At 43.3% G+C, this 26,426-nt stretch overlaps 1 protein-coding gene across 1 annotated transcript in view; it reads right to left on the minus strand.

Annotated features, from left to right (window-relative positions):
• The window catches only part of LOC124593780, a 38,972-nt gene extending 15,241 nt beyond the window's left edge, over positions 1 to 23,731 (minus strand). The window contains exons 1-2 of the mRNA XM_047132129.1: positions 23,660 to 23,731; positions 11,865 to 11,992 (exon numbers count right to left, since the gene is read on the minus strand). Of these exons, the coding sequence (XP_046988085.1) occupies positions 11,865 to 11,992; positions 23,660 to 23,661 (130 nt within the window). The 5' untranslated portion in view covers positions 23,662 to 23,731. The remainder of the gene's footprint in view (positions 1 to 11,864; positions 11,993 to 23,659) is intronic.
• Between the last annotated feature and the right edge of the window lie 2,695 nt (positions 23,732 to 26,426).

Consider the following 26,426-nt stretch of genomic DNA (forward strand, 5'->3'; position numbering starts at 1 on the left):
AAATGTAGACTGGCAATGGCAAGGAAAGCGTTTCTGAAGAAGAGAAATTTGTTAACATCGAGTATAGATTTAAGTGTCAGGAAATCGTTTCTGAAAGTATTTGTATGGAGTGTAGCCATGTATGGAAGTGAGACGTGGACGATAAATAGTTTAGACAAGAAGAGAATAGAAGCTTTCGAAATGTGGTGCTACAGAAAAATGCTGAAGATTAGATGGGTAGATCACATAACTAATGAGGAGGTATTGAATAGGGTTGGGGAGAAGAGGAATTTGTGGCACAAACTGACTAGAAGAAGGGATCGGTTGATAGGACATGTTCTGAGGCATCAAGGGATCAGCAATTTAGTGTTGGAGGGCAGCGTGGAGGGTAAAAATCGTAGAGGGAGAGCAAGAGATGAATACACTAAGCAGATTCAGAAGGATGTAGGCTGCAGTACGTACTGGGAGATGAAGCAGCTTGCGCAGGATAGAGTAGCATGGAGAGCTGCATCAAACCAGTCTCAGTACTTAAGACCACAACAACAACAACATGTATGAACTTACATTTTTTACATATAGTACAAGCTGCCATTCATCGAACAAAAGTTCTGTCTGACTCACCATGTATCATTTACAGTCACCTTACGATGCTACTTTCCTATATCCTACAACGTTATCCGCAAACTGTCGCAGATTGGTGTTCACCTTTTTCGCCTTATCATTTATGTATACAGGGAACAAGAGCGCTCCTATCACACTACTGGGGTCACTCCTGACGATACCCTTGTCTCTCATGAACGTTCACCGTCGATGACAACGTACTGGATTCTATAGCTTAAGAAGTCTTCAAACCGCTCACATATTGAGGAACAAATTCGGTCTGCTCTGGCCTTCTTTAACAGTCTATACTGGGTCACCGTGACAAATTTTCATGTGATAGTAGTAAATCCTATAGCCGTTATACAGTCGTACTCCCAGTTTGCGAATGCGTTTCGTAATTTTCTAAAGTTTTCGAGTCTCTGGGACCGATATCTTGCCAGTATCAAAGTCATAAGTCTTCAAACTGCTAGATTTCTGGAATGGATGAATTGTCTATGTACACTGTTGACCATTAAAATTGCTACACCACGAAGATGACGTGCTACAGACGCGAAATTTAACCGACAGGAAGAAGATGCTGTGATATGCAATTGATTAGCCGTTCAGAGCATTCACACAAAGTTGGCGCCGGTGTGATACCTACAACGTGCTGATATGAGGAAAGTTTCCAACCGATTTCTCATACACAAACATTTGTTGACCGCCGTTGCCTGGTGAAACGTTGTTGTGATGCCTCGTGTAAGGAGGAGAAATGCGTGCCATCACGTTTCCGACTTTGATAAAGATCGGATTGTAGCCCATCGCGATTGCGGTTTATCGTATCGCGACACTGCTGCTCGCGTTGGTCGAGGTCCAATGACTGTTAGCAGAATATGGAATCGGTGGGTTCAGAAGGTTAATACGGAACGCCGTGCTGGATCCCAACGGCCTCGTATCACTAGCAGTCGAGATGACAGGCATCTTATCCGCATGGCTGTAACGGATCGTGCAGCCACGTCTCGATCCCTGAGTCAATAAATGGGGTCGTTTGCAAGACAACAACCACCTGCACGAACAGTTCGACGACAATTGCAGCAGCATGGACTATCAGCTCGGAGACCATGGCTGCCGTTACCCTTGACGCTGCATCACAGACAAGAGCGCCGGCGATGGTGTACTCAACGACGAACCTGGGTGCACGAATGGCAAAACGTCATTTTTTCGGATGAATCCAGGTTTTGTGTACAGCATCATGATGGTCGCATCCGTGTTTGACGACATCGCGGTGAACGCACAATGGAAGCGCGTATTCGTCATCGCCATACTGGCATATTACCCAGCGTAATGGTATCGGGTACCATTGGTTACACGTCTCGGTCACCTCTTGTTCGCATTGACGGCACTTTGAACAGTGGACGTTACATTTCAGATGTGTTACGACCCGTGGCTCTACCCTTCATTCGATCCCTGCGAAACCCTACATTTCAGCAGGATAGGACCGAGCGAGGTGGCGCAGTGGTTCGACACTGGACTCGCATTCGGGAGGACGACGGTTCAATCCCGCGTCCGGCCCTTCTGATTTAGGTTTTCCGTGATTTCCCTAAATCGCTCCAGGCAAATTCCGGATGGTTCCTTTCAAAGGGCACGGCCGACTTCCTTCCCCGTCCTTCCCTAATCCGATGAGACCGATGACCTCGCTGTCTGGTCTCCTTCCCCGAAACAACCAACCAACCAACCAGCAGGATAATGTAGGACCGCATGCTGCAGGTCCTGTACGGGCCTTTCAGGATACAGAAAATGTTTGACTGCTGCTGTGGCCAGCACATTCTCCAGATTTCTCACCAATTGAAAACGTCTGGTTAATGGTGGCCGAGCAACTGGCTCGTCACAATACGCCAGTCACTACTCTTTCGTTTTGAAGCTGCATGGGCAGCTGTACCTGTATACGCCATCCAAGCTCTGTTTGACTTAATGCTCAGGCGTATCAAGGCTATTATTACGGCCAGAGATGGTTGTTGTGGGTACTGATTTCTCAGAATCTATGCACCAAAATTGCGTGAAAATGTAATCACATGTCAGTTGTAATATAGTATATTTATTGAATGAATACCCGTTTATCATCTGCATTTCTTCTTAGTGTAGCAATTTTAATGGCCAGTAGTGTATTAGCCACTACTTCGCTCCATAAATACTGCAGCATTTTAGCTCGTAAGCCAACCGGTCAGATGTATCAATTTTAATGGTCAGTAGTGTACATAATTAAGTTTGTACGGGATCCTCACGGCGCGAGTCCTCCTAGCAAGTGGTCAGTTATTTTCACAATGCAAGCCAGTCCTGTTGCATGCACTAATGTAAAAGTCGGGATAGAAGATGGAATTAATTATAATCCTGAGGTGTGAAGACTATTCATTGCCTCTTCTTCTCACAGTGTGAAGACCGTAGTTCTTCATATTGGTAATGGGCTTAAACTGGGGATGCTGTTCACACAATGAAGTCTTTAATATACTCTAGTGGTACCTAATGTCTTTTTATTTATTGATTATAAATAAATGACTTTGTTTATGGCGATAATTTCTTCAAACAGTTGTAAAAAAAAAAACAAGGAAAATTATTTAGTCTCTTTTGGAGAATTTTAGTAATTTTGCGAGTTACTGTTTATTGAATTTTGTCAGTGCACGTGATTTCACACAATCTGAGTGATTTTTCACCTCAGTGATTTGTGGTGTCACCGCCAGACACCACACTTGCTAGGTGGTAGCTTTTAAATCGGCCGCGGTCCATTAGTATACGTCGGACTCGCGTGTCGCCACAGTGATAGCAGACCGAGCGCCACCACACGGCAGGTCTAGAGAGACGTACTAGCACTCGCCCCAGTTGTACAGCCGACGTTGCTAGCCGTGGTTCACTGACAATCACGCTCTCATTTGCAGAGACGATAGTTAGCATAGCCTTCAGCTAAGTCATATGCTACGACCTAGCAAGGCGCCATCACCAAGTATATTGAAATGGAGATTATAGCTGTACAAGAGCGATGTTATACAATTATGGATTAAAGTTAAGTATTCCAGAAGCTACGTACTTTTCTTTATAGCATTCATTACGTATCCTGTTTCAGACCTCACGCCAGCCTGCGTGAGTTTAAGCGCGTGCCTTTCGGCTTCCTCTCATTGTGTCTAGGCTGTCTTGTCTAGACACAACATGATTCACAATTCTTAAGAAATTTCTTCAGTTTCTAGAGTATGGATACCTTCTAATATGATGTCGGACGTCATTACGCCCGCCTTAGTGTAGCATCTCGACGTGAAGTGGACTCAACAAGCAATTGGAAGCCCCTGCATAAATATTGAGCCACGTCGCGTCTATAGCCGTCCATAATTGTGAGAGTGTCGCCAGAGCAGGAATTTGTGCGCGAGATAACTTCTCTACTACGTCTCATCTCGGTGCCAAATCATTTGGTCGATCTGTCCAGAATGTTCTTCAATCCAATCGCATTGTCATTCATAGAAATTCCTTCGCTGTTTGGGAGCATGAAGCTCATGAATGGCTGCAAATGGTCTCCAAATAGCCCAACATAGCCATTTCCAGTCGGTGACCCATTCCATGTAAACACAGCCTGTATCACTATGGAGCCACCACTAGTTTGCAGAGTGCCTTGTTGACAACTTGGGTCATAGCTTCGTCGGGACTGCGCCACACTAGAAATCAACCATCAGATCTTACCAACAGAAATCGGGATTCATATTGCCAGGCCACGATTTTCCAGTAGTCTAGTATCTAACCGATGTGGTCAACGAAACCAGACAAACAAAAATTACGCGAAACGAAATGTAATGTGAGGAGGGCCATACGAGAGGCGTTCAATGAATTCGAAAGTAAAGTTCTATGTACTGACTTGGCAGAAAATCCTAAGAAATTTTGGTCTTACGTCAAAGCGGTAGGTGGATCAAAACTAAATGTCCAGACACTCTGTGACCAAAATGGTACTGAAACAGCGGATGTCAGACTAAAGGCCGAAATACTAGATGTCTTTTTCCAAAGCTGTTTCACAGACGGCACCGTAGTTCCTTCTCTAGATTGTCTCACAGATGACAAAACGGTACATATCGAAATAGACGACAAAGGGATAGAGAAACAATTAAAATCTCTCAAAAGAGGAAAGGCCGCTGGACCTGAAGGGATACCAGTTCGATTTTACACAGAGTACGCGAAGGAACTTGCCCCCCTTCTTGCAGCGGTGTACCGTAGGTCTCTAGAAGAGCGTAGCGTTCCAAAGGATTGGAAAAGGGCACAGGTCATCCCCGTTTTCAAGAAGGGACGTCGAACAGATGTGCAGAACTATAGACCTATATCTCTAACGTCGATCAGTTGTAGAATTTTGGAACACGTATTATGTTCGAGTATAATGACTTTTCTGGAAACTAGAAATCTACTCTGTAGGAATCAGCATGGGTTTCGAAAAAGACGATCGTGTGAAACCCAGCTCGCGCTATTGGTCCACGAGACTCAGAGGGCAATAGACACGGGTTCCCAGGTAGATGGCGTGTTTCTTGACTTCCGCAAGGCGTTCGATACAGTTCCCCATAATCGTTTAATGAACAAAGTAAGAGCATATGGACTATCAGACCAATTGTGTGATTTGATTGAACAGTTCCTACATAACAGAACGCAGCATGTCATTCTCAATGGAGAGGAGTCTTCTGAAGTAAGAGTGATTTCAGGTGTGCCGCAGGGGAGTGTCGTAGGACCGTTGCTATTCACAATGTACATAAATGACCTTGTGGATGACATCGGAAGTTCACTGAGGCTTTTTGCGGATGATGCTGTGGTGTATCGAGAGGTTGTAACAATGGAAAATTGTACTGAAATGCAGGAGGATCTGCATCGAACTGACGCATGGTGCAGGGAATGGCAATTGAATCTCAATGTAGACAAGTCTAATGTGCTGCGAATACATAGAAAGAAAGATCACATATCATTTAGCTACAATATAACAGGTCAGCAACTGGAAGCAGGTAATTCCATAAATTATCTGGGAGTGAGCATTAGGAGTGATTTAAAATGGGATGATCATATAAAGTTGATCGTCGGTAAAGCAGATGCCAGACTGAGATTCATTGGAAGATTCCTAAAGAAGTGCAATCCGAAAACAAAGGAAGTAGGTTACAGTGCGCTTGTTCGCCCACTGCTTGAATACTGCTCAGCAGTGTGGGATCCGTACCAGATAGGGTTGATAGAAGAGATAGAGAAGATCCAACGAAGAGCAGCGCGCTTCGTTACAGGATCATTGAGTAATCGCGAAAGCGTTACGGAGATGATAGATAAACTCCAGTGGAAGACTCTGCAGGAGAGACGCTCGGTAGCTCGGTACGGGCTTTTGTTGAAGTTTCGAGAACATACCTTTACCGAGGAGTCAAGCAATATATTGCTCCCTCCTACCTCGCGAAGAGACCATGAGGATAAAATCAGAGAGATTAGAGCCCACACAGAGGCATACCGACAATCCTTCTTTCCACGAACAATTTGAGACTGGAATAGATGGAACAACCGATAGAGGTACTCAAGGTACCCTCCGCCACACACCATCAGGTGGCTTGCGGAGTATGGATGTGGATGTAGATGTAGATGTAGAGGTGCTGCAGGCGGTGTAGTGCTGGTAGCAAAGGCACACACGTCAGTCGTCTGCTGCCATAGCCCATTAACGCCAGATTTCGCCGCTCTGCCCTAACGGATACGTTCGTCGTACGTCCCACATTGATTTCTGCGGTTACTTCATGCAGTGTTGCTCATCCGTAATGAGAGATAATGCCTGAAATTTGGAATTCTCAGCACACTCTTGACAATGAGGATCTCGGAATATTTGATTCCGCAACGATTCCCGGAACGGAATGTCCCATGCGTCTAGCTCCTAATACCATCCCACGATGAAGGTCTGTTAATTCACGTCGCGCGGCCACAATCGCGTCGGACAGCTCCTTGACGCTTGACGCTCCTATGGTGAGCTTTCCTTGCCCGGCATGTTGAGCTCCACCACTGCACTGCCGTTTTATCCCTTGTGTACGTGATACTACCGTCATCTGTATACGTGCATATCTCTTTCCAATGACTTTTGTCATCTCAGGGTAAATATTATTTTCTAAGCTCAATGACAACTTTTCTATCCTAAATATTAAACAATCTCAGTGAAATGAAATGAAGTACTCCGAGGTATTTGAGTATTTCTACGACTTAACGATATAGATAATGTAGTTTGTCTACATTATCATCACATTTGTGTACCAGTAATTAAGTTTAAAACTAAAAGAATATTTGAAGTAAATTAAGGCCATTTCTCATAAAATGAATGCATGGAATCGTTGAATAATGTCTTTTTAATGTACCTAAGGAATATGGAATTTGGAAACTGAGCTCTTGTATCACAAGTTGGTTAAAAGCGTTTTGAAAATTTATGCCTCGAAAACCACGATGGTCAAAGATTGGATAATCTACATCTTTACGTGATACACATGTTTTTAAAAGTCGGCTGAAATAGTAAAATTGGAAGAAAAATACATTTTTTGGTAGAGTGTCCACTTAACAACATCTTCAACTACTTTACTATTTCACTGTCAATGATGACTTTTACTCTATGTTTGAACCTCCCTCTCCATGAGTAATGTGGTTTTCAGTGCTATTCACCATAACTCTATCGTCTTGGATGACGATAGTAATAACATGACGATGAGGTCTTGTAAGCTAGAAACCGTTTAACGAACTAAATTAATACTGAAGAAAATCCACAAGGCTTCTTTTAATTTTTTGTTAAACTGAAGCCGATTACTTGGTGTCAGTACTCTTATTTTTGAGTTTCATTATATCCATATTTGTCTCCAGTTTCTGATCTTTGTAAGTCGATGCACAACTAGTATCACAGATACTTTTTTTTTTCTTTTTAAACTCTAGATATGGAAATAGTTTCTTTCGTCTAAGGTGTTCCTTTGGTCTACTCCAGACTACTGTTCCTATACTGTTGTTTTACTATGAACCACCTACCTTGCAGGTGAACTTTTAGGCCAATGTGTCGCTTTTTCATATAGACCTACGTCTACATGGTTACTCTGCAATTCACACTTAAGTGCCTGGCTGAGGGTTCATCGAACCATTTTCGTACTACTTCTGTACCATTCCACTCTCGAATGGCACGTAGGAAAAAGGAACACCTAAATCTTTCCTTTCGAGCTCTGATTTCTCTTGTTTTATTATGATGATCATTTCTCCCTACGTAGGTGGGTGTCAATAAAATATTTTCGCATTCGGAAGAGAAAGTTGGTGATAGAAATTTCGTAATAGATCGCCGCAAAGAAAACCGCATTTGTTTCAGTGACTGCCACCCCAACTCGCGTATCATTTCAGTGGCACTCTCACCCGTGTTGCGCGATAACACGAAATGAGCTGCCCTTCTTTGCACTTTTTGGATGTCCTCCATCAATCCTACCTGGTAAGGATCCCATACAGCGCAGCAATATTCCTGCAGAGGACGGACAAGTGTAATGTAGTCGGTCTCTTTAGTGGGTTTGTCGCATCTTCTAAGTGTTCTGCCAACAAAGCGCAGTCTTTGTTTCGCCTTCCCCACAATATTATCTATGTGGTCTTACCAATTTTAATTGCTCCTAATTGTAATTCCTAGGTGTTTAGTCGAATTGACAGCTCTCCGATTTATCGTATACCCAAAATTTATCAGATTTCTTTTAGTTCCCATTTGGATGACCTCGCACTTTTTTTCTTTGTTTAGTGCTAATTGCCAGTTTTAGCATAATACAGAAATTTTCTCTAGATCATTTTGTAATTGGAATTGATCGTCTGATGATTTACTAGACGGTGAATTACAGCGTCATCTGTAAACAATCTAAGGTGTCTGCTCAGATTATCACCTAGATCATTTGTATAAATCAGGAACAGCAGAGGGCCTATGACACTACCTTGCGGAACGCCAGATATCACTTCTGTTCTACTCGATGATTTACCATCTATCTCTACGAACTGTGACCTCTCTGTGAGGAAATCACGAATCCAGTCACACAACTGAAACGATACTCCATATACACGCAATTTGATTTATAGTCTTTTGTGAGGAACGGTATCAAAAGCCTTCTGGGAATCTAGGAATATGGAATCGATCTGAGATCTCTTGTCGGCAGCACTCATTAATTCATGGGAATAAAGAGCTAAGTGCGTTGGACAAGAACGATATTTTCTGAATCCGTGTTGGTTATGTATCAATAACTAATTTTCTTCAAGGTGATTTATAATGTTCGAGTACAGTATATGCTCCAAAATCATACTGCAAATTGAGGCCAGTGATATGGGTCTGTAATTCAATGGGTTACACCTATTTCGTTTCTTGATCATTGGTGTGACCTGCGCTACTTTCCAATCTGTAGGAACAGACTCTTCGTCAAGTGAACGGTTGTATATGACTGCTAAGAAAGGCGCTATTGTGTCTGCATACTATGAAAGGAACCTGATTGGTATGCCATCTGGACCGGAAGACTTGCCTTTCTTAAGTGATTTGAGTTGTTTCGCAACACCTAAGATATCTACTTTTATGTTACTCATGCTAACAGCTGTTCTGGTTTCTTGTGGTTGGCGTTATAACAAACCAGGTATTTGATTAACTGCTTCAGTAGCGCAGCTAGATACAGGTTAGTTCGTGCACATCAGAGAATTAATTGTTTCCATGAACAGTTCTTCCACTGAAGCAAAACCTATTGTCTGTATTACGCGAATATATTTCAGTCTACGTTAAAGAAATAACATAAATGAGACAGAGAATAATTTGACAGTTCGTAACACTAAACGCTGTCTGCTGTCCAAACGTTGAATCTTTTCACCATTGCAACAGCTCTCAGCCAACGGCCATCAAGTGGATATTTTGAAGTAGACATGTTTGTACACTATGTTAGACTGATTAAAAGCAGATAAATAACGGGAAAAATATATATTTTTATCATCGCTTTTACGATTCACAGAGCTACTGAGGCCCTAATAATCATACAAAACTATAATTTCGTTGAAAGTTAAGCATATTTTTACAACTTTTATTAATTAAACAGCTCAGCAGTGACTAATACAGTAATATAGAAGAAGTGTTCCTTATGCATGCAGCAAGTCTGACATATATTTTGTGTTCGTTATTAGTGGTAAAATTGTTGCTGGTAGAATGTAATATATCATTTTGATTTCAGCGCTCAAGCTGTTTTCCGATAACAAGCTTAAGAATTGGATTTTAACGATGATTACTTAAAAAATCTTTGTGGTAAAATCATCTAACCACTCTAGTATCCGCTGGTAGCTGTTAATCCTCATTTGCAGTGAGATCAAGGAACAACCGATTTCACGATAATGAATAGCAACTTAAGGTTAATTTGACCGGATTACATTAAGATATTAAACCAATACGATCTCGCAAAGTTCTGTGAGACACATATCCTAGCAACATCAGATACAATGTATGTTGAAACATCCATTAATAATCTCAGATAATTATGGCTCATCATTGAGGGACATACTAACTTAAACCGATGTTGAATTCCAACCGGTCCAAATTACACTACTGGCCATTAAAATTGCTACACCAAAAAGAAATGCAGATGATAAACGGGTATTCATTGGACAAATATATTATACTAGAACTGACATATGATTACTTTTCAAGCATTGTGGGCGCATAGATCCTGAGAAATCAGTACCCAGAACAACCACCTCTGGTCGTAATAACGGCCTTGATACGCCTGGGCATTGTCACACAGAGCTTGGATGCCGTGAACAGGTACAGCTGCCCATGCAGCTTCAACACGATACCACAGTTCATCAAGAGTAGTGACTGGCGTATTGTGACGAGCCAGTTGCTCGGCCACCATTGACCAGACGTTTTCAATTGGTGAGAGATCTGGAGAATGTGCTGGCCAGGGTAGCAGTCGAACATTTTCTGTATCCAGAAAGGCCCGTACAGGACCTGCAACAGGCGGTCGTGCATTATCCTGCTGAATTGTAGGGTTTCGCAGGGATCGAATGAAGGGTAGAGCCACGGGTCGTAACACATCTGAAATGTAACGTCCACTGTTCAAAGTGCCGTCAATGCGAACAAGAGGTGACCGAGACGTTTAACCAATGGCACCCCATACCATCACGCCGGGTGATACGCCAGTATGTGGATGACGAATACACGCTTCCAATGTCCGTTCACCGCGATATCGCCAAAGACGGATGCGAACATCATGACGCTGTAAACAGAACCTGGATTCATCTGAAAAAATGACGTTTTGGCACTCGTGCACCCAGGTTCGTCGTTGAGTACACCATCGCAGGCGCTCCTGTCTGTGATGCAGCGTCAAGGGTAACCGCAGCCATGATCTGCGAGCTGATAGTCCATGCTGCTGCAAACGTCGTCGAACTGTTCGTGCAGATGGTTGTTGTCTTGCAAACGTCCCCATCAGTGATCGAGACGTGGCTGCACGATCCGTTACAGCCATGCGGGTAAGATGCCTGTCATCTCGACTGCTAGTGATACGAGGACGTTGGGATCCAGCACGGCGTTCCGTATTACCCTCCTGAACCCACCGATTCCATATTCTGCTAACAGTCATTGGATCTACACCAACGCAAGCAGCAATGTCGCGATACGATAAACCGCAATCGCGATAGGCTACAATACGACCTTTATCATAGTCGGAAACGTGATGGTGCGCATTTCTCCTCCTTACACTAGGCATCAGAACAATGTTTCACCAGGCAACGCCGTTTGTGTATGAGAAATCAGTTGGAAACTTTCCTCATGTCAGCACGTTGTAGGTGTCACACCGGCGCCAACGTTGTGTGAATGCTCTGAAAAGCTAATCATTTGCATATCAGAGCATCTTCTTCCTGTCGGTTAAATTTCGCATCTGTAGCACGTTATCTTCGTGGTGTAGCAATTTTAATGGCCAGTTGTGTAGTATGTCCTTCAGTGATGACCCGTAATTACCTAAGATTATTGGTGGATCTTTGAACATCCAACACATTTGATGTGCCATGATATGTACCTTATAGAGTGTTGGGAGGTCGTATTGATTTAATACCTTAACGTAATCCAGCCAAATTAACCTGAAGACGCGATTCAATATTACGAAAGCGGTTGTAACCTGAATCCGCAATAAATGAGGATTAGCAGCTACAAACGGATACTGCAATGTTTCCGAAGATTTTACCACAAGGTTTTTGAAAGAAATTTGAACTATGCATAGATCAAGCTGCTGCTGCCTACATAAACACTGTGTGTTAACGATACTTACTTGAAGTTGAAGGGCACACATCGTGTTGAACCGAATCGTTGCTGTTGGCCTGTGTGATGCAGGCGGAGAGAGCATTGGAAGAAGCCGCAAGACCCAGAATGCCGATGATGACGCACTGCCACATTGCCCTGCAGCACGAGAGAAATTTCTAAAGACAAAGTCCGATGACAGAGTAGACATCAGACTGTTCTTGTGAAGAGGAATGTTTCCATTATGCAACTAAACATAATGTACTATAAAATTTCGCAGATTCTGCCTTAGTGTCCATTTCACAAATAAACCGTAGGGTATTAAGACTGGAACGCTTATAAGGTATGCAAGTAATGAAATTTAACTTTTTGTGTGTTTACAGTGTAATAGAGAAAATACGTAAGTTGTTTTGTAAAGTTAGGATATTTAGTCGACAGGCCTTCCACATCTGACAGCAACATTAGCGGTAACCTGGGCGTGCATCGAGCCTCGGATGACAAATACGAGTACGGATACGTCATTCCATATTCCTTCAACTCAAGAACAGAATTAATCCATGTCAACACCTGATTTCTTTGGGATTAGAATTATTACATTCTTCTTGAAGTCTGAGGGCATTTCGCCTCTATCATACATCTTTTCTTAAGAAGAGAAATTTGTTAACATCGAGTATAGATGTGTCAGGAAGTCTTTTCTGAAAGTTTATGTATGGAATGTAGCCATGTATGGAAGTGAAACGTGGACGATAAATAGTTTAGACAAAAAGAGAATAGAAGCTTTCGAAATGTGGTGCTACAGAAGAATGCTGAAGATTAGATGGGTAGATCACATAACTAATGAGGGGGTATTGAATAAAATTGGGGAGAAGAGAAGCTTGTGGCACAACTTGACTAGAAGAAGGGATCGGTTGGTAGGACATGTTCTGAGACATCGAGGGATCACCAATTTAATATTGGAGGGCAGCGTGGAGGGTAAAAATCGTAGAGGGAGACCAAGAGATGAATACACTAAGCAGATTCAAAAGGATGTAGGTTGCAGTAGGTACTGGGAGATGAAGAAGCTTGCACAGGATAGAGTAGCATGGAGAGCTGCATCAAACCAGTCTCAGGACTGAAGACCACAACAACAACAACAACATCATACATCTGGCTCACCAAATGGTAGAGTTTTGTCCCTGCTGGCTCAACCAAGGCTATCAATAGTTCAATATGGCCCACCGTGTAACTGTGGTTGAGCGTATGAACCGCCCCAGAACGCTTGAATAGGGGGATTGAGGCAGAAAAATGTTTTTTTCTAGCCACAAAACCTAGTACAGTATATTGTGGGCAGTCCTTCTGTTAGTGTGTGGTTCGGTAATCCTCATGCCATCCTATCTTGTGCGAGTTCCACACATTATATATTTGCGTCTACTTACCTAACATTAAACTTGTGGAATTTAACTATTATTAATTGCCGAGTTATCAAGCGACACGGTAAAACTCCATTTATCACAACTGTCTGTGAATGAACGTACTATCCTGTTACGAGTTACGCTGTAGCAAAACTACAGTTAGGCGATTTTGGTAAAGTACATTAATGATGTAGTAAATTGTAGGATTACAGACAGGTAGTTTTGGTAGAAAAATATACATAAACGAATGTGTGACCGAGTAAATGATAGGGGAAAACTTCTCTTTGTATTTTTTTCAGTGTTAGTCGATTCTGCTCAATGTTAGTCCATTCTGTATTCTACACTCCTGGAAATGGAAAAAAGAACACATTGACACCGGTGTGTCAGACCCACCATACTTGCTCCGGACACTGCGAGAGGGCTGTACAAGCAATGATCACACGCACGGCACAGCGGACACACCAGGAACCGCGGTGTTGGCCGTCGAATGGCGCTAGCTGCGCAGCATTTGTGCACCGCCGCCGTCAGTGTCAGCCAGTTTGCCGTGGCATACGGAGCTCCATCGCAGTCTTTAACACTGGTAGCATGCCACGACAGCGTGGACGTGAACCGTATGTGCAGTTGACGGACTTTGAGCAAGGGCGTGTAGTGGGCATGCGGGAGGCCGGGTGGACGCACCGCCGAATTGCTCAACACGTGGGGCGTGAGGTCTCCACAGTACATCGATGTTGTCGCCAGTGGTCGGCGGAAGGTGCACGTGCCCGTCGACCTGGGACCAGACCGCAGTGACGCACGGATGCACGCCAAGACCGTAGGATCCTACGCAGTGCCGTAGGGGACCGCACCGCCACTTCCCAGCAAATTAGGGACACTGTTGCTCCTGGGGTATCGGCGAGGACCATTCGCAACCGTCTCCATGAAGCTGGGCTACGGTCCCGCACACCGTTAGGCCGTCTTCCACTCACGCCCCAACATCGTGCAGCCCGCCTCCAGTGGTGTCGCGACAGGCGTGAATGGAGGGACGAATGGAGACGTGTCGTCTTCAGCGATGAGAGTCGCTTCTGCCTTGGTGCCAATGATGGTCGTATGCGTGTTTGGCGCCGTGCAGGTGAGCGCCACAATCAGGACTGCATACGACCGAGGCACACAGGGCCAACACCCAGCATCATGGTGTGGGGAGCGATCTCCTACACTGGCCGTACACCACTGGTGATCGTCGAGGGGACACTGAATAGTGCACGGTACATCCAAACCGTCATCGAACCCATCGTTCTACCATTCCTATACCGGCAAGGGAACTTGCTGTTCCAACAGGACAACGCACGTCCGCATGTATCCCGTGCCACCCAACGTGCTCTAGAAGGTGTTAGTCAACTACCCTGGCCAGCAAGATCTCCGGATCTGTCCCCCATTGAGCATGTTTGGGACTGGATGAAGCGTCGTCTCACGCGGTCTGCACGTCCAGCACGAACGCTGGTCCAACTGAGGCGCCAGGTGGAAATGGCATGGCAAGCCGTTCCACAGGACTACATCCAGCATCTCTACGATCGTCTCCATGGGAGAATAGCAGCCTGCATTGCTACGAAAGTGGATATACACTGTACTAGTGCCGACATTGTGCGTGCTCTGTTGCCTGTGTCTATGTGCCTGTGGTTCTGTCAGTGTGATCATGTGATGTATCTGACCCCAGGAATGTGTCAATAAAGTTTCCCCTTCCTGGGACAATGAATTCACGGTGTTCTTATTTCAATTTCCAGGAGTGTATATCTTTAAAAATATAAGTGGCATTTTATGAGTAATAAAAACGAGTTGATCTTGTAATTTCTACGCTTTTATTTAAACTAAGCAATTATTTCGGATGCAAGTACAGTTTACACCCTCAAACATAAAAAATCTAAATAATTCTTGTTATTTTATACACCACAGAACGTCCTTTGTCATAGTAAAAGCCAGTTTCCTCTTTTTATTGGTAAGTGTGAAGGTTTCTGGTTGGAATTAACACTCGCATTCTTAAGCACTCCAGACGAAGTCTTGCACACGGTTTGTTAAGGATTTCAGACTAAATGTAACAGACGGATTCTTAAGTTTTCAAGAATTAATTCCAAGAAACGGGTACTTAAGTATTTCAAATTAAAATTACACGACCAAGGTTCCTCTTAACGTTCAACCATGTGCTGCATGGCCGTTATCTCACCCTATCTCCAACCGATTTCAGTTCCTGAAAGAACTCTGACTACAGACTCTATATCCCCCCAAAATGTACTGAAAACCGGAACCGGAAAATGTGAATTACTTCACTATTCAACTTAGATGTTCCACACGCTTACACTGTCTCCTCCAGGATGAAATTACAGAACATATATCACAGTCAACCTCAAACCTCCGAAGTTAGTCATAGAGTGTCAAACATGACGACCTCCAGATCATTCTTCACTCCAGAAACAGTGATGAGGGGAAACGGACATGACCACTGTGGCCAACCGCACACCCTGAGTCACAGTCCACTACCCCCTTTGGCCTGACCACTCTCTTTGGGTTCCAGGCAGAGTTAATTTCTGTTGGTAACAACCAAAGATTCAAACACCAACTTTGGCTTCAGCACTCTGCTGCCAAGCAGACGACACCCACCCACGATCATACCTAGCAAAGCAAACATTCAAGAAACAACAAAACAAGGTTACATATATTTAAAATTGCGGACACACGAGTGGGGGGAAGGAACGTGTAGAAAAATGAATAATTAAGTACTCATTGTCCGTCTCCTCTGCAAAGGTTTCGTGCACACCAATAAAACAAACTTTAGAAAACAACCGATCATGGCCTGATGGTTCGCTCAATGAGAAAAACATGTGAAACGGAAACATCTTTTTCCTTTCAATATTTATGCATGTACTGGTTATGGTTACTGTCACTTGTGTATCATGTCATGGCACTCACTCCCTCAGCATTGGCACTACTGACGTCTTTTCACATCTCCCCATCATTGGCATATTCCCCCTCACTCATCCCATGTCATCTCTCAATAACTCTCTGACCTGTGCTTCTAACATTTCCTCGAAATGCATATAACAGCTGTATCATCAGCCTTCGTGAAGTCGCTCCAATTCCCCTGATGGGAACACAAAGTGCATTAGTCTCTAATGTCCTTGATTGCCTGGTTCGAAGACCCACAGTCACAGACCGCAGCCTCTGTAGCACTGCATTTGTAAACAGAGTCTGCGCGTAGTCCATGCCCAGTGCGAGCGCTGTCGAATTTGACCCATAATTCCCTGTCGAGTTCCGTTCCAGCATTATCACAGTTATTCTTTCGGAACTCACGCTCTTTAGGATTTTCCATAAGTTGACAGATCAGATTCCATGGGTCTCTCACCCCGGTATTATTGGCATCTAGCTGTTCTGCTTGCCGAAATGGTAGGTTTCTTGAACGGAGTGTATTTCGTTGTAGACTTGTCTTTCGGTGTGTGTAATTCCAGGTTCTCTTGTAGCTTGCGGCATTCCTTAAGCAAGGTCTCGTTCTACGGCTGGTGGGTGGACAGATGTTGCTCAGCAGGGGAAGCCAATAAATCGATGTTAGTCAGATTGACTGAGACATTAACCGCACAGTGTGGTTTAACTGGACATCAAGTTGGTGTGGCAATTGTTTAGCCGCACAGGGATACAATCATCGGGTGCTGAGAGGACCAGCGCAATGGATGATGTGCTCAGGGTGTCTGCCGAAGCTCCCCATGTCATTCCACACAATTTTTGAATAATATTGTTACGAGTTTTTATCTTGATAGCAGTATTTTCAAGATTTTTTTTTATATGAAAGCGTGCAGTCAAGGATGACACCAAGGTACTTAGGGCACTTGTTGTGCCAAAGAGTGTTTCCGTTAAGTTTCACTCTGAGTTCTGCGATAGCTTGTTTGTAGTTCAGATAGAATGCACATACTTCAGTTTTACTTGTACTGGGTTCATGTCACCACTTTCTAAAACAGGAGCCCATAACGGCTAGATTTCTGTGAAGATTGTCGCTGATTTTCCGAGATCCTTGGTTCTACGAACAGGAGCGGTATTGTATGCGTAGGAGAATTTAATTGTTCGTCAGGAAGATCTGAGATATATAAGCTTTTGAATATTAGGGGTGAGGGGCGGGGGGGGGGGGGGGGGTAAGACGGAGCCCTGTGATAGATCATTACTTAATGTCTTCTCCTTGCTCACACTTTCTCCGAAGTAAACACGGAAACATCTATTACTTATCACGGTGTTGATGAGACTTCCAGTGTTTCGGCCTCTTGTTGTTTTTAGTATAGTTATTGTATAATATCCCTTCCCTCCAGACTGTGTCACATTCCGCGATTAGCTCTACGAATGCGACAGATGTCTTCACGTTTTCTTGGGAACAGCCTCTATGAAAGTTATTAAGGTCAGTACCTGGTCGCAGTAACTTCTCTGCGGCCTGAAACCCGCTTTTCAGCTGGGACACGTTCAAGAACAAAGCCGCTAATTCTGTTCAAACTGTTCAAATGTGTGTGAAATCTTATGGGACTTAACTGCTAAGGTCATCAGTCCCTAAGCTTACACACTACTTAACCTAAATTATCCTAGGGACAAACACACACACCCATGACCGAGGGAGGACTCGAACCTCCGCCGGGACCAGCTGCACAGTACATGACTACAGCGCCTGAGACCGCTCGGCTAATCCCGCGCGGCGCTAATTCAGTTATAAATGAGCTTCTTCAAGGGTTTATAAGTACAGCTCAAAAGGGAAATTTTCCTGAAACTTTGAAGGTGGTCAGCTGGTTTACCTGGCTTCAAAATTGCCACTAGTTTTGTTTTCTTTAGATCCTTGGGCAGTGATCCATTATCTAGGATGTTGGTCAAGAAATGGACCAGCCACTGCTCCACATTGTCCTGAGCTTAGGATATGAAAAATAACAGCTGCGCTTCGCTCTGAGAGTGTTTACGTCTCCTAGTTTCCACTTGGATAGGGAACGTGAACATCACTTGCACAGGGCATCCTAAATCACCTTTCACGTCAACACTCATTGCCTCTTCCCTATTCTGCCCGAGCGAGGTGGCGCAGTGGTTAGCACACTGGACTCGCATTCGGGAGGACGACGGTTCGGTCCCGCATTCGGCCATCCTGATTTAGTTTTCCGTGATTTTCCTAAATCGCTTCAGGCAAATGCCGGGGTGGTTCCTTTGAAAGGGCACGGCCGACTTCCTTCCCCGTCCTTCCCTAATCCGTTGAGACCGATGACCTCGCTGTCTGGTATTCTCTCCCACAACAACCCAACCCAACCCTATTTTGTGCGAATATTCAGGGTATCGGCCGTACGCTGTCATAAAATAAAGCATACGCGTGTGGGGGATGATGTGATTTACATCTTATGAGACATATGGTTGAAGAAGAAAATATAAAAATTAAGCAGATAAGATTCTCTACTTAATCCTCTAACGCCCGACGACAGCTGAGCCTTCCAGTCGTATAATTGGTTGGAGGTTTTGATATGATACACTTATTGCCAAAAGTACAATGAGCACGGGAGGATACAAGCAGATGTGGATAAACAAGTGGTAAAAACAATAATGAAATTGAGCAAGTATCCGCACATAGCAGCATAACGAAAAATTGTTTCACTTTTGTTAGAAACTGAGGCAATGACATTATATTATTAGTCAGGTTCACATATGTAATTATTCATTTTATGAGAAAATTCCTGGTTGCTGAGGGCTCTGGTTCGTGTCGTACGTCTCCTGAATGGTTTGATGCAGCCCCTCACGAGTTCCTCTGCAGGGCCAATCTCCTCATCTCATTGTAGCATTTATACACAACGTTCGCAGTTAATTGTTGCATACATTCAAATTTCTTATAAGGTTTATAACCTGAAACAACAGCCAACCAAAAGCATGGCATAAAAACTTTTGAATAAAGCCATCAACGGTTTCGGCTTTATTACATATCCTCCTTCAGATGGTTCTTACAGATTACCTTGCTTTCCCGCCGGGGTTCCATTTCGTTATTGGTTTAGTGCGCTAAGGTAAACAAAGATTTTCGTTCACAATTCCGTAAATTTACGAGAATTTTTTTTTCCTCTTTTTCGTACTTCGTGGAAGCATACATGAAATGACAAATTGCCTGTTGGTTTCTGTCTAAGGTTCTTCGTCCGACGTTTGTTTGATGATTTTTCTGATGTTTCGCCAACACGAGGACATTGTCAAAGTAGTACCCTCTATTGCTAGTGCTGAACTGGAGTCAAGCTCTCGGCCGTAGCCCCTTGCTACCTGTAGCGGTCGTTCGATGCAGCACGGGAATCCAGGATCTGTTCACTTTGAGGCTTTCTTCTCTCTTGTTGAAGCTACTGTCATGCTTGTGTTTTTCTATAGCTCCCCTGAACAAGCGGGTGTGATAGATCTTCTGTACAGCAAAAACTCCCGTTTCGGCGAATTTTGTTATGTGGTCAGTCTCATGCAGCGCATGTTCCACCATGGCCGATTTCTCGACCTGTCCCAACCCGGAATGGCGCTTATGTCCGTGATCCTGATGTTGATTGATCATCCAGTTACTCCAACATAGACTTTTCCAAGTGTACATCAAAAATGGTTCAAATGGCTCTAAGCACTATGGAACTTAACATCTGAGGTCATCAGTCCCCTAGACTTAGAACTACTTAAACCTAACTAACTTAAGGACATCACACACATCCATGTCCGAGGCAGGATTCGAACCTGCGACCGTACCAGAAGCGTGGTTCCACGTGTACATCGTTTGCTGTGTATTCTCGACATTGCAAGTAGCTCCACTTTTTCCCTATTCCGATTTGAAAAACTCTTTTATCTTAAGTGTCTCAGATCGGCAAAAAGTAAAAAGGGACCCACTTGCAATGTCGAGAACATATTGCATTCCATGTACAGTGGTGGACAAAACGAGCGAGACCCCTCGCCTTTTCGTTATGCTGAGCTGCACAGCTTTAAAGTCTGCTACACAGCATAACAGGCAAGGCGACGAAGTGCTACCAACATACTATGCACAGGCGTGAAATTGAAAAACTATCCGAAATTTGTGAGACTGTTTTCAATCATGTGTAAGACTATATTAATGCTGATCAGTGTGTTAACCAGATAACATAACATTATCGAGATAACATAACTATTTTAGTACGACAAAGTACTCCAGATCGTTAAGAATTAGCAAAATATTATGCGCATTCGACCGCAAAATGGTCTGTGTCAACGTTGAGACTAGTCGTACTGGATTACCGTTGCTGACCTACCATCAAAGTGTGCAAATTTAGCAATTCGTGAAGATTCATAACGAAATTCAGTTAAAAATCATTCAGTGCCACACTTAAGTCAATTAAGTTATTGACAGAAGCGTAAAAAGTAGGCAGAAACAAGTATATTTCATATCGACATCCACAGGGCGCCGGTACAGAATAAAGGTAGCAATAAAACGTACTGGGGTGCGAGAATTTTTTAAAATTCCTTTACTGGTAGTCTATCTGCCTCCATCGAGATTAGAACCGAAAATAAACGAGACCTCCCTTGCAGTAGCAAACACCTTTCACTAAGCTAGCAGACAACCCAGGCAAACAGCCCTCTATTATTACCCCAGACATGAGTAAGCCGGCAATTTTGCATTGCAAATGGTAAAATGATCTGCAGTTTCTGTTGCATAGAGCTTTCTGGACTCAAAAACATAAATTGTCTATCTTTATGTCACCGCTTATGTGACAATCATTCGGGACGTTTATCGAAATAACAAAAACCTGTTATTAGCGAGTAAATTTAGTAGGATAATTCTGCACCACCCCAGGAAATAAACGGCGACGTACCTGCCAAACGTATTCTACAATGTTTCGAATTCTCCACTAGACGTGCCACAACCAGAAAACGTTCATTAGCCGAAGTGTTCCTTAAGGTAGCTAGCAAATGGGAATGCTCGCACATCTAAAACGCGGTAGTAATAATAGTGGGATCTGAATTACCACCTGTATAGGCAAATGGATTTTATTTGCATTCCTGTAAGCGTGATTTGGATCGAAAGCGTAGCTACGATTAATATGCTGATGTATCGGCTGCAACTGGAACATTTCAAATAAAGAGTAGGGGAAATTATTATGCGGTCCTCATCTTCAGTAACTGTGGTAGCTATTTTCGTTGTTAGGATTTCGTCACGTAAATCGGTAAAAATGGAACCCTACTAGTCTCACTTTCTAGACCGTCTATCAGTCTACCCAACTCTTCAAATCCGTTTACCTCGAGTACGGGTGGACATCATAAGCGGAAATGTATCGCACTTCCTGCGATATACGGTCCCTTGGTGATCTAAAAAAGTGAGCTATGTCAACGAAAGCTAAAGATACGGCAGTTTATGTGAAGAAAATTAACGCGAAAGGGCAAAAAATGGCTCTAAGAACTATGCCACCAAACTGCTTAGGTCATCAGTCCCCTAGATTTAGAACTATTTAAACCTACCTAACGTAGCACACATCCATGCCCGGGGAGGGATTCGAACTGACGGCGCAAGGAGCCAAGCGGTCGGCGATATGACGCCTTTGAGCGCGTCTAACCCGCGCCGGCAAGCTGTTAATATCATCTGGTGTTACTAAAAAGTTATTCACTTCTGGTGATTGATTTTCTGCGCAGTTCATTTAAGAAAGATTAACTAAAATATATTTCATGTTACGGAAGAGGAAGGACGCCTAATTCATTTCCCCTAGTTTTTATTCATGATGTTAGATTCGCAATCTGAGCATACGTACTATCCATAACTACACTTCAGATCCAAGTCATAGTCACAGATATGCGAATACAACACATTGGCTTATACTTGAGGTAGTTCGTTTCCCACGAAGTGGTGGCAGACGATGCTGTGGCGTCTTCGAAGCGCGAGTTTCTCCAGTGCTAGAGCTATCTCAGCACATCAGCTGAGCGAACTTGCGTAATATGTTGGTAGCACTTCGTCGCCTTGCCTGTTATGCTGTGTAGCAGACTATAAAGCTGTGCGGATCAGCATATCGAAAAGGCGAGGGGTCTCGCTCGTTTTGTCCACGACTGTACATGTCTAAAAGCTATAGAAATCCACACACCTAACAATAGCATCAACAAGAAAGATGAAAGCCTCAAAGTGAATGGATGCTGGATTTCTGTCCTGCAGCTAAAGGCCGTTTCAGATAGCAAGGGGATAACCACAGAGTGATGACCACGGAAAATCCCTCGTACGATGGCGCGCCAGGCACACATAACGTGCGGCCGCGAGCTCGACTCCAGTCCATCACCACCAATGGAGGGTGAAGCTTTGACAATGCCAGCCACTTGTGCTGGCGACGCGTCAGAAAAATTATCAAACAAATGTCGGCCGAAGAATCCAGACGGAAGCCAACAGGCAATTTGTCAATTAATGTGTGTATCCGTGAAGTACGAAAAAGAGAAACGGTGTCTTCCATGTTCACCAAATTTTGAATGCAAAACTTTTTCTTTTCTTTAACGCACAAAACCAATAACAACGACGAAACAAGGCCCCAGCCGGAGAGGGGGAAAAAAAAAACAACTTCTGAGGCCCATCTGAAGATAGATCCGTAGTAACAAATCCTATACAGTTAATAATTTTACTTAAATAAACTTTTCAAACTGTGCGTGTGGTGATTGTGGATTCAAATTATAAAACTTATGAACGTTATAACTGTATTTCAGCGACGGTTGCCATAGTGCCTACGTTCTACAAGATCAGGTTAATTCTAATCTCTCTTTCCGCCTACAGTTTTTATCCTCTACAGCTCACTTTAGTACCATGGAAGCTATTCCCCCATGTCTTAAATTGTCTTTTATCATTCTGATTGATGATATCACGCAAACTAGGAAAGTGGAAGTTGCTTTCTGAAAAGAGGCGAAAGGCATAAGAGTGCATGGCAACTCACTATCTTTTATGATTACAGATGAAAAGTTGTTTGGTCGAAAGGTGCTTTCCGAAAAGAGGCGAAAGGCATAAAAGTGCATGGCAACTCACTATCTTTTATGATTACACGATGAAAAGTAGTGTGGTCTGTGTTTGATATCGGTTGCCATGGTTCATCGCCCCCAGTATTATGGCTTTTACGCTAAGAAGTTTCATTATTACGTGAAATGTCAAGGTATATTTTTACTAATTTTAATACCTTCGTACTTCGTGGGAAGCAAAACGACATTTGTAAGAAATAAGCTGTAAAGTCAAAAGAACTTCGACCCGGTGACGTAGCACTCAGTTAAACTTTGGACGTCGTAGAAGATTCCCGTGGAATCGAAAACTAGGTGGAGAGATAAGAGAAATGAACTTATTTCAATGAATTTTGCGTTTCAATAAGCCTTCACAGACTTCATAGCTGATGAACCGTAACTGGAAAATTTCATGCAGCGAGTAAGGCTAAACATGATTTGCGAGAACAACAAGCGTGAAGTGTTTAATACTTACATTTCTAGCGGTATTGTTTGCCGAGCAGCTGCTGCAAAGCTTCTGTCTACTTGATGTTGCAGACTGCTGTGCTTTTTTATCTCCTTGCCACTGTGCTGCCGATATCTTGAGATACGATGGCGATATCTGGGACCGACAACTGGCGATTACTACGTTAGTAATTAGCAGCGGTTGAGCTGCTGACAGATCTGTACTGACAAATTATACTGCTGCAGGGTGCAGACTTTTCGTGGATTGGCCACAAGACCTGACCTGCCTATATTGCTGCATGGTCCAGCTCAGTGACACAGGGAGAGAGCACAGATTACATTAAATCAGTAATTTTGATTTCAGATTCGGGTTGTTCCTTAACTTACTTTTCATTTGATATGCCGCTCGAGCTGATAAAATAATTATCTCAAAAATCGTAAAAGTTAATCTTTAATTATACGATTTAAAAATAATTTCCCACGACGATTTTAGACCACTGTCGGCTAGCCTAACCAGCGGAATAGGGGTCTTGGAGTCGGACGAATTTTCATGGTCGAGATTAAATTAATTCTACAATGCCGCAAGATGGCGAATGTCGGCGTAGGCTATCCAGCCGTTAGCTTCAAACTCAGGCCACGGCTACTCGCCTCGGAAGGGCACGTGAGGGCCGACCGTTTCCGTAGAATTCCTTCCACAGTAGGAGCACCAACCTCTAACCGTGGGCTCTGACCACCACACAGAGGTGATGACGGTCACACCCACGCTGGTTAGGTTGGCTGTACGCCCCTCCTTTCGTCGGCGGAAGCATACTCTGCTGATGGCTCCTCTGTCAACAAAAGTGACCAGAGACAGGCAGTTGTTACTAGTAGACTAAGTGGAACGGATGTCAACAGCTGCTACGGTCGTCATTTCGGAGCTAACCGTCATGTTGGCATCGATGGTCAAATTTAATACACCTTTCTCTACCGTGTTCGTTCCACTCGCGAGATGACAGTAAGTTCTATCATTCAGCGGCGATCGCGATTATATTTGGCGTCGTACGGCACGCCCTAGACTGGGCGCTGTTTCAAATGATTACTGAATGATTGTATGGAATACCCTCTCTGGGATTCCGCTACATTTCTTGCCACTAATCAGATTTCTGCGTGGTTACTCTCCTTACATTCTCGCATTGCTCAGGAGCTGGATTAAGCTAATTCGAGGCTTTACTACGAATTGAATGTTTTCTGTGTACTTGATCTGCAGCAAGAAGAGACAAGAACCGGTTTATTTTATTTTATTTTTTTATAAATGTAACGTCACACTTGTAAAACAGACTACCTCACCTTCCTTTTTTGTGCTACTGGATGTACAATATACCACAACTGTACCAGAACAGACGAATTTTCTCTGATCTGTAGCTTCCCCTGTTGTCCCGTTCATTATTTCAGTTAACCATCAACTGAATCTCTGCTATAAGAAAAGAAGTTCGGTGGCAACCAAGGTAGGGACAGCAGCCGGCAGGTAGATCGATGACAGATCTCACCGTCTGCACGGAACGGAAAATTTGTCTGCTCCAGCGTTCACTTTAGTTAACATTCATAAGTTATCATACCATAGTCTCCAGCAAATCGCAACCACTGCTCTGCAGTGAATGAGGCTGTTATATGTAGGTAATTGCAATTTGAGTTTGACTGTACAAGCGTGCGTCGAGCTACACCCTTCGAATTACCGCATTAAGTTTTTCGTGAGAGCTCATCACGCCTTAACGACGTTGACAGGTACGAAATGTCGCCCCCAAATTTTCAACACATTATTCAGTTATAACACTAACATGCCGTGAACCACGCTGATGTTACCCTCTGAGAGGATTTCTAAGTTCGACCGTGCTTGTGTCTAGCGGAAAAGGGTATCATATTATAATTTCAAAGTTTGTGAAGTTGACAGTAAAACCAAACGGATGTTAACCTTGGGAGTTAACAGAAGTAGTAAAATTCTAAGTTAATGGGAAAAAATGAACGTTCGCCATCCTAATTAGGCACATTAATTTGGAAATATATATTTGAGAAATTTGGATATTAGTTGTTGGAGTTACTTTTGTTGAGATTTATCTTTGAATAGCAAACAGGATACATATTGACACAGTGCACTCCGTACTGTGTGTAGCAGCAGTTACCAACAACACACACTCCAGTAAATTATGGTTAGAAAAATTGCACCGAGCTCATACTAATGGCGGCCACAATCAACAGCATTACTTAATCAAAATACTGGAACATCACTGCATGAAGTGCAAAACTAATTTTGGATATGAGGGGCTTTTATCTTGGTTGACATGAATAACACAAATAAAGATGAATAACATGTTAAATACACTGCTTAAGCTTCTCTGCATATAACAGTTTTCCGTAGTAACAGTAATAGTACATTTTTTCTTAATAGGACGACAATATGATATGTACCTATAAACTAGTATAGCTTCACTAACCAGGGTTATTTGATTATTGCAAATGTAAAAACTATCCCTAAAAGCTAATCATTCACTTAAATTACTTCGCAAGGTAAGAAAATGCAGCACTGGGCTTAATTAACTTCAAAAGGAACCATTCATGATGGGTACCAAAACTACACTATCTTTACAAATGAGCATAACTTCACTTCTAACAGTATTACCGCAGATCGGTTCATTAAAGATTTGTATGTACTTGTACTTAATTCATTTGTGAAACAGGTATTCTTGGCAATAATATTTACACAATCTTGGATTGGATTGGATTGTTTGGGGGAAGAGACCAAACAGCGATGTCATTGGTCTCAT

This window comes from Schistocerca americana, chromosome 2 (assembly GCF_021461395.2).
Source record: "Schistocerca americana isolate TAMUIC-IGC-003095 chromosome 2, iqSchAmer2.1, whole genome shotgun sequence".
In the NCBI taxonomy this organism is placed as follows: Eukaryota; Metazoa; Arthropoda; class Insecta; order Orthoptera; family Acrididae; genus Schistocerca; species Schistocerca americana.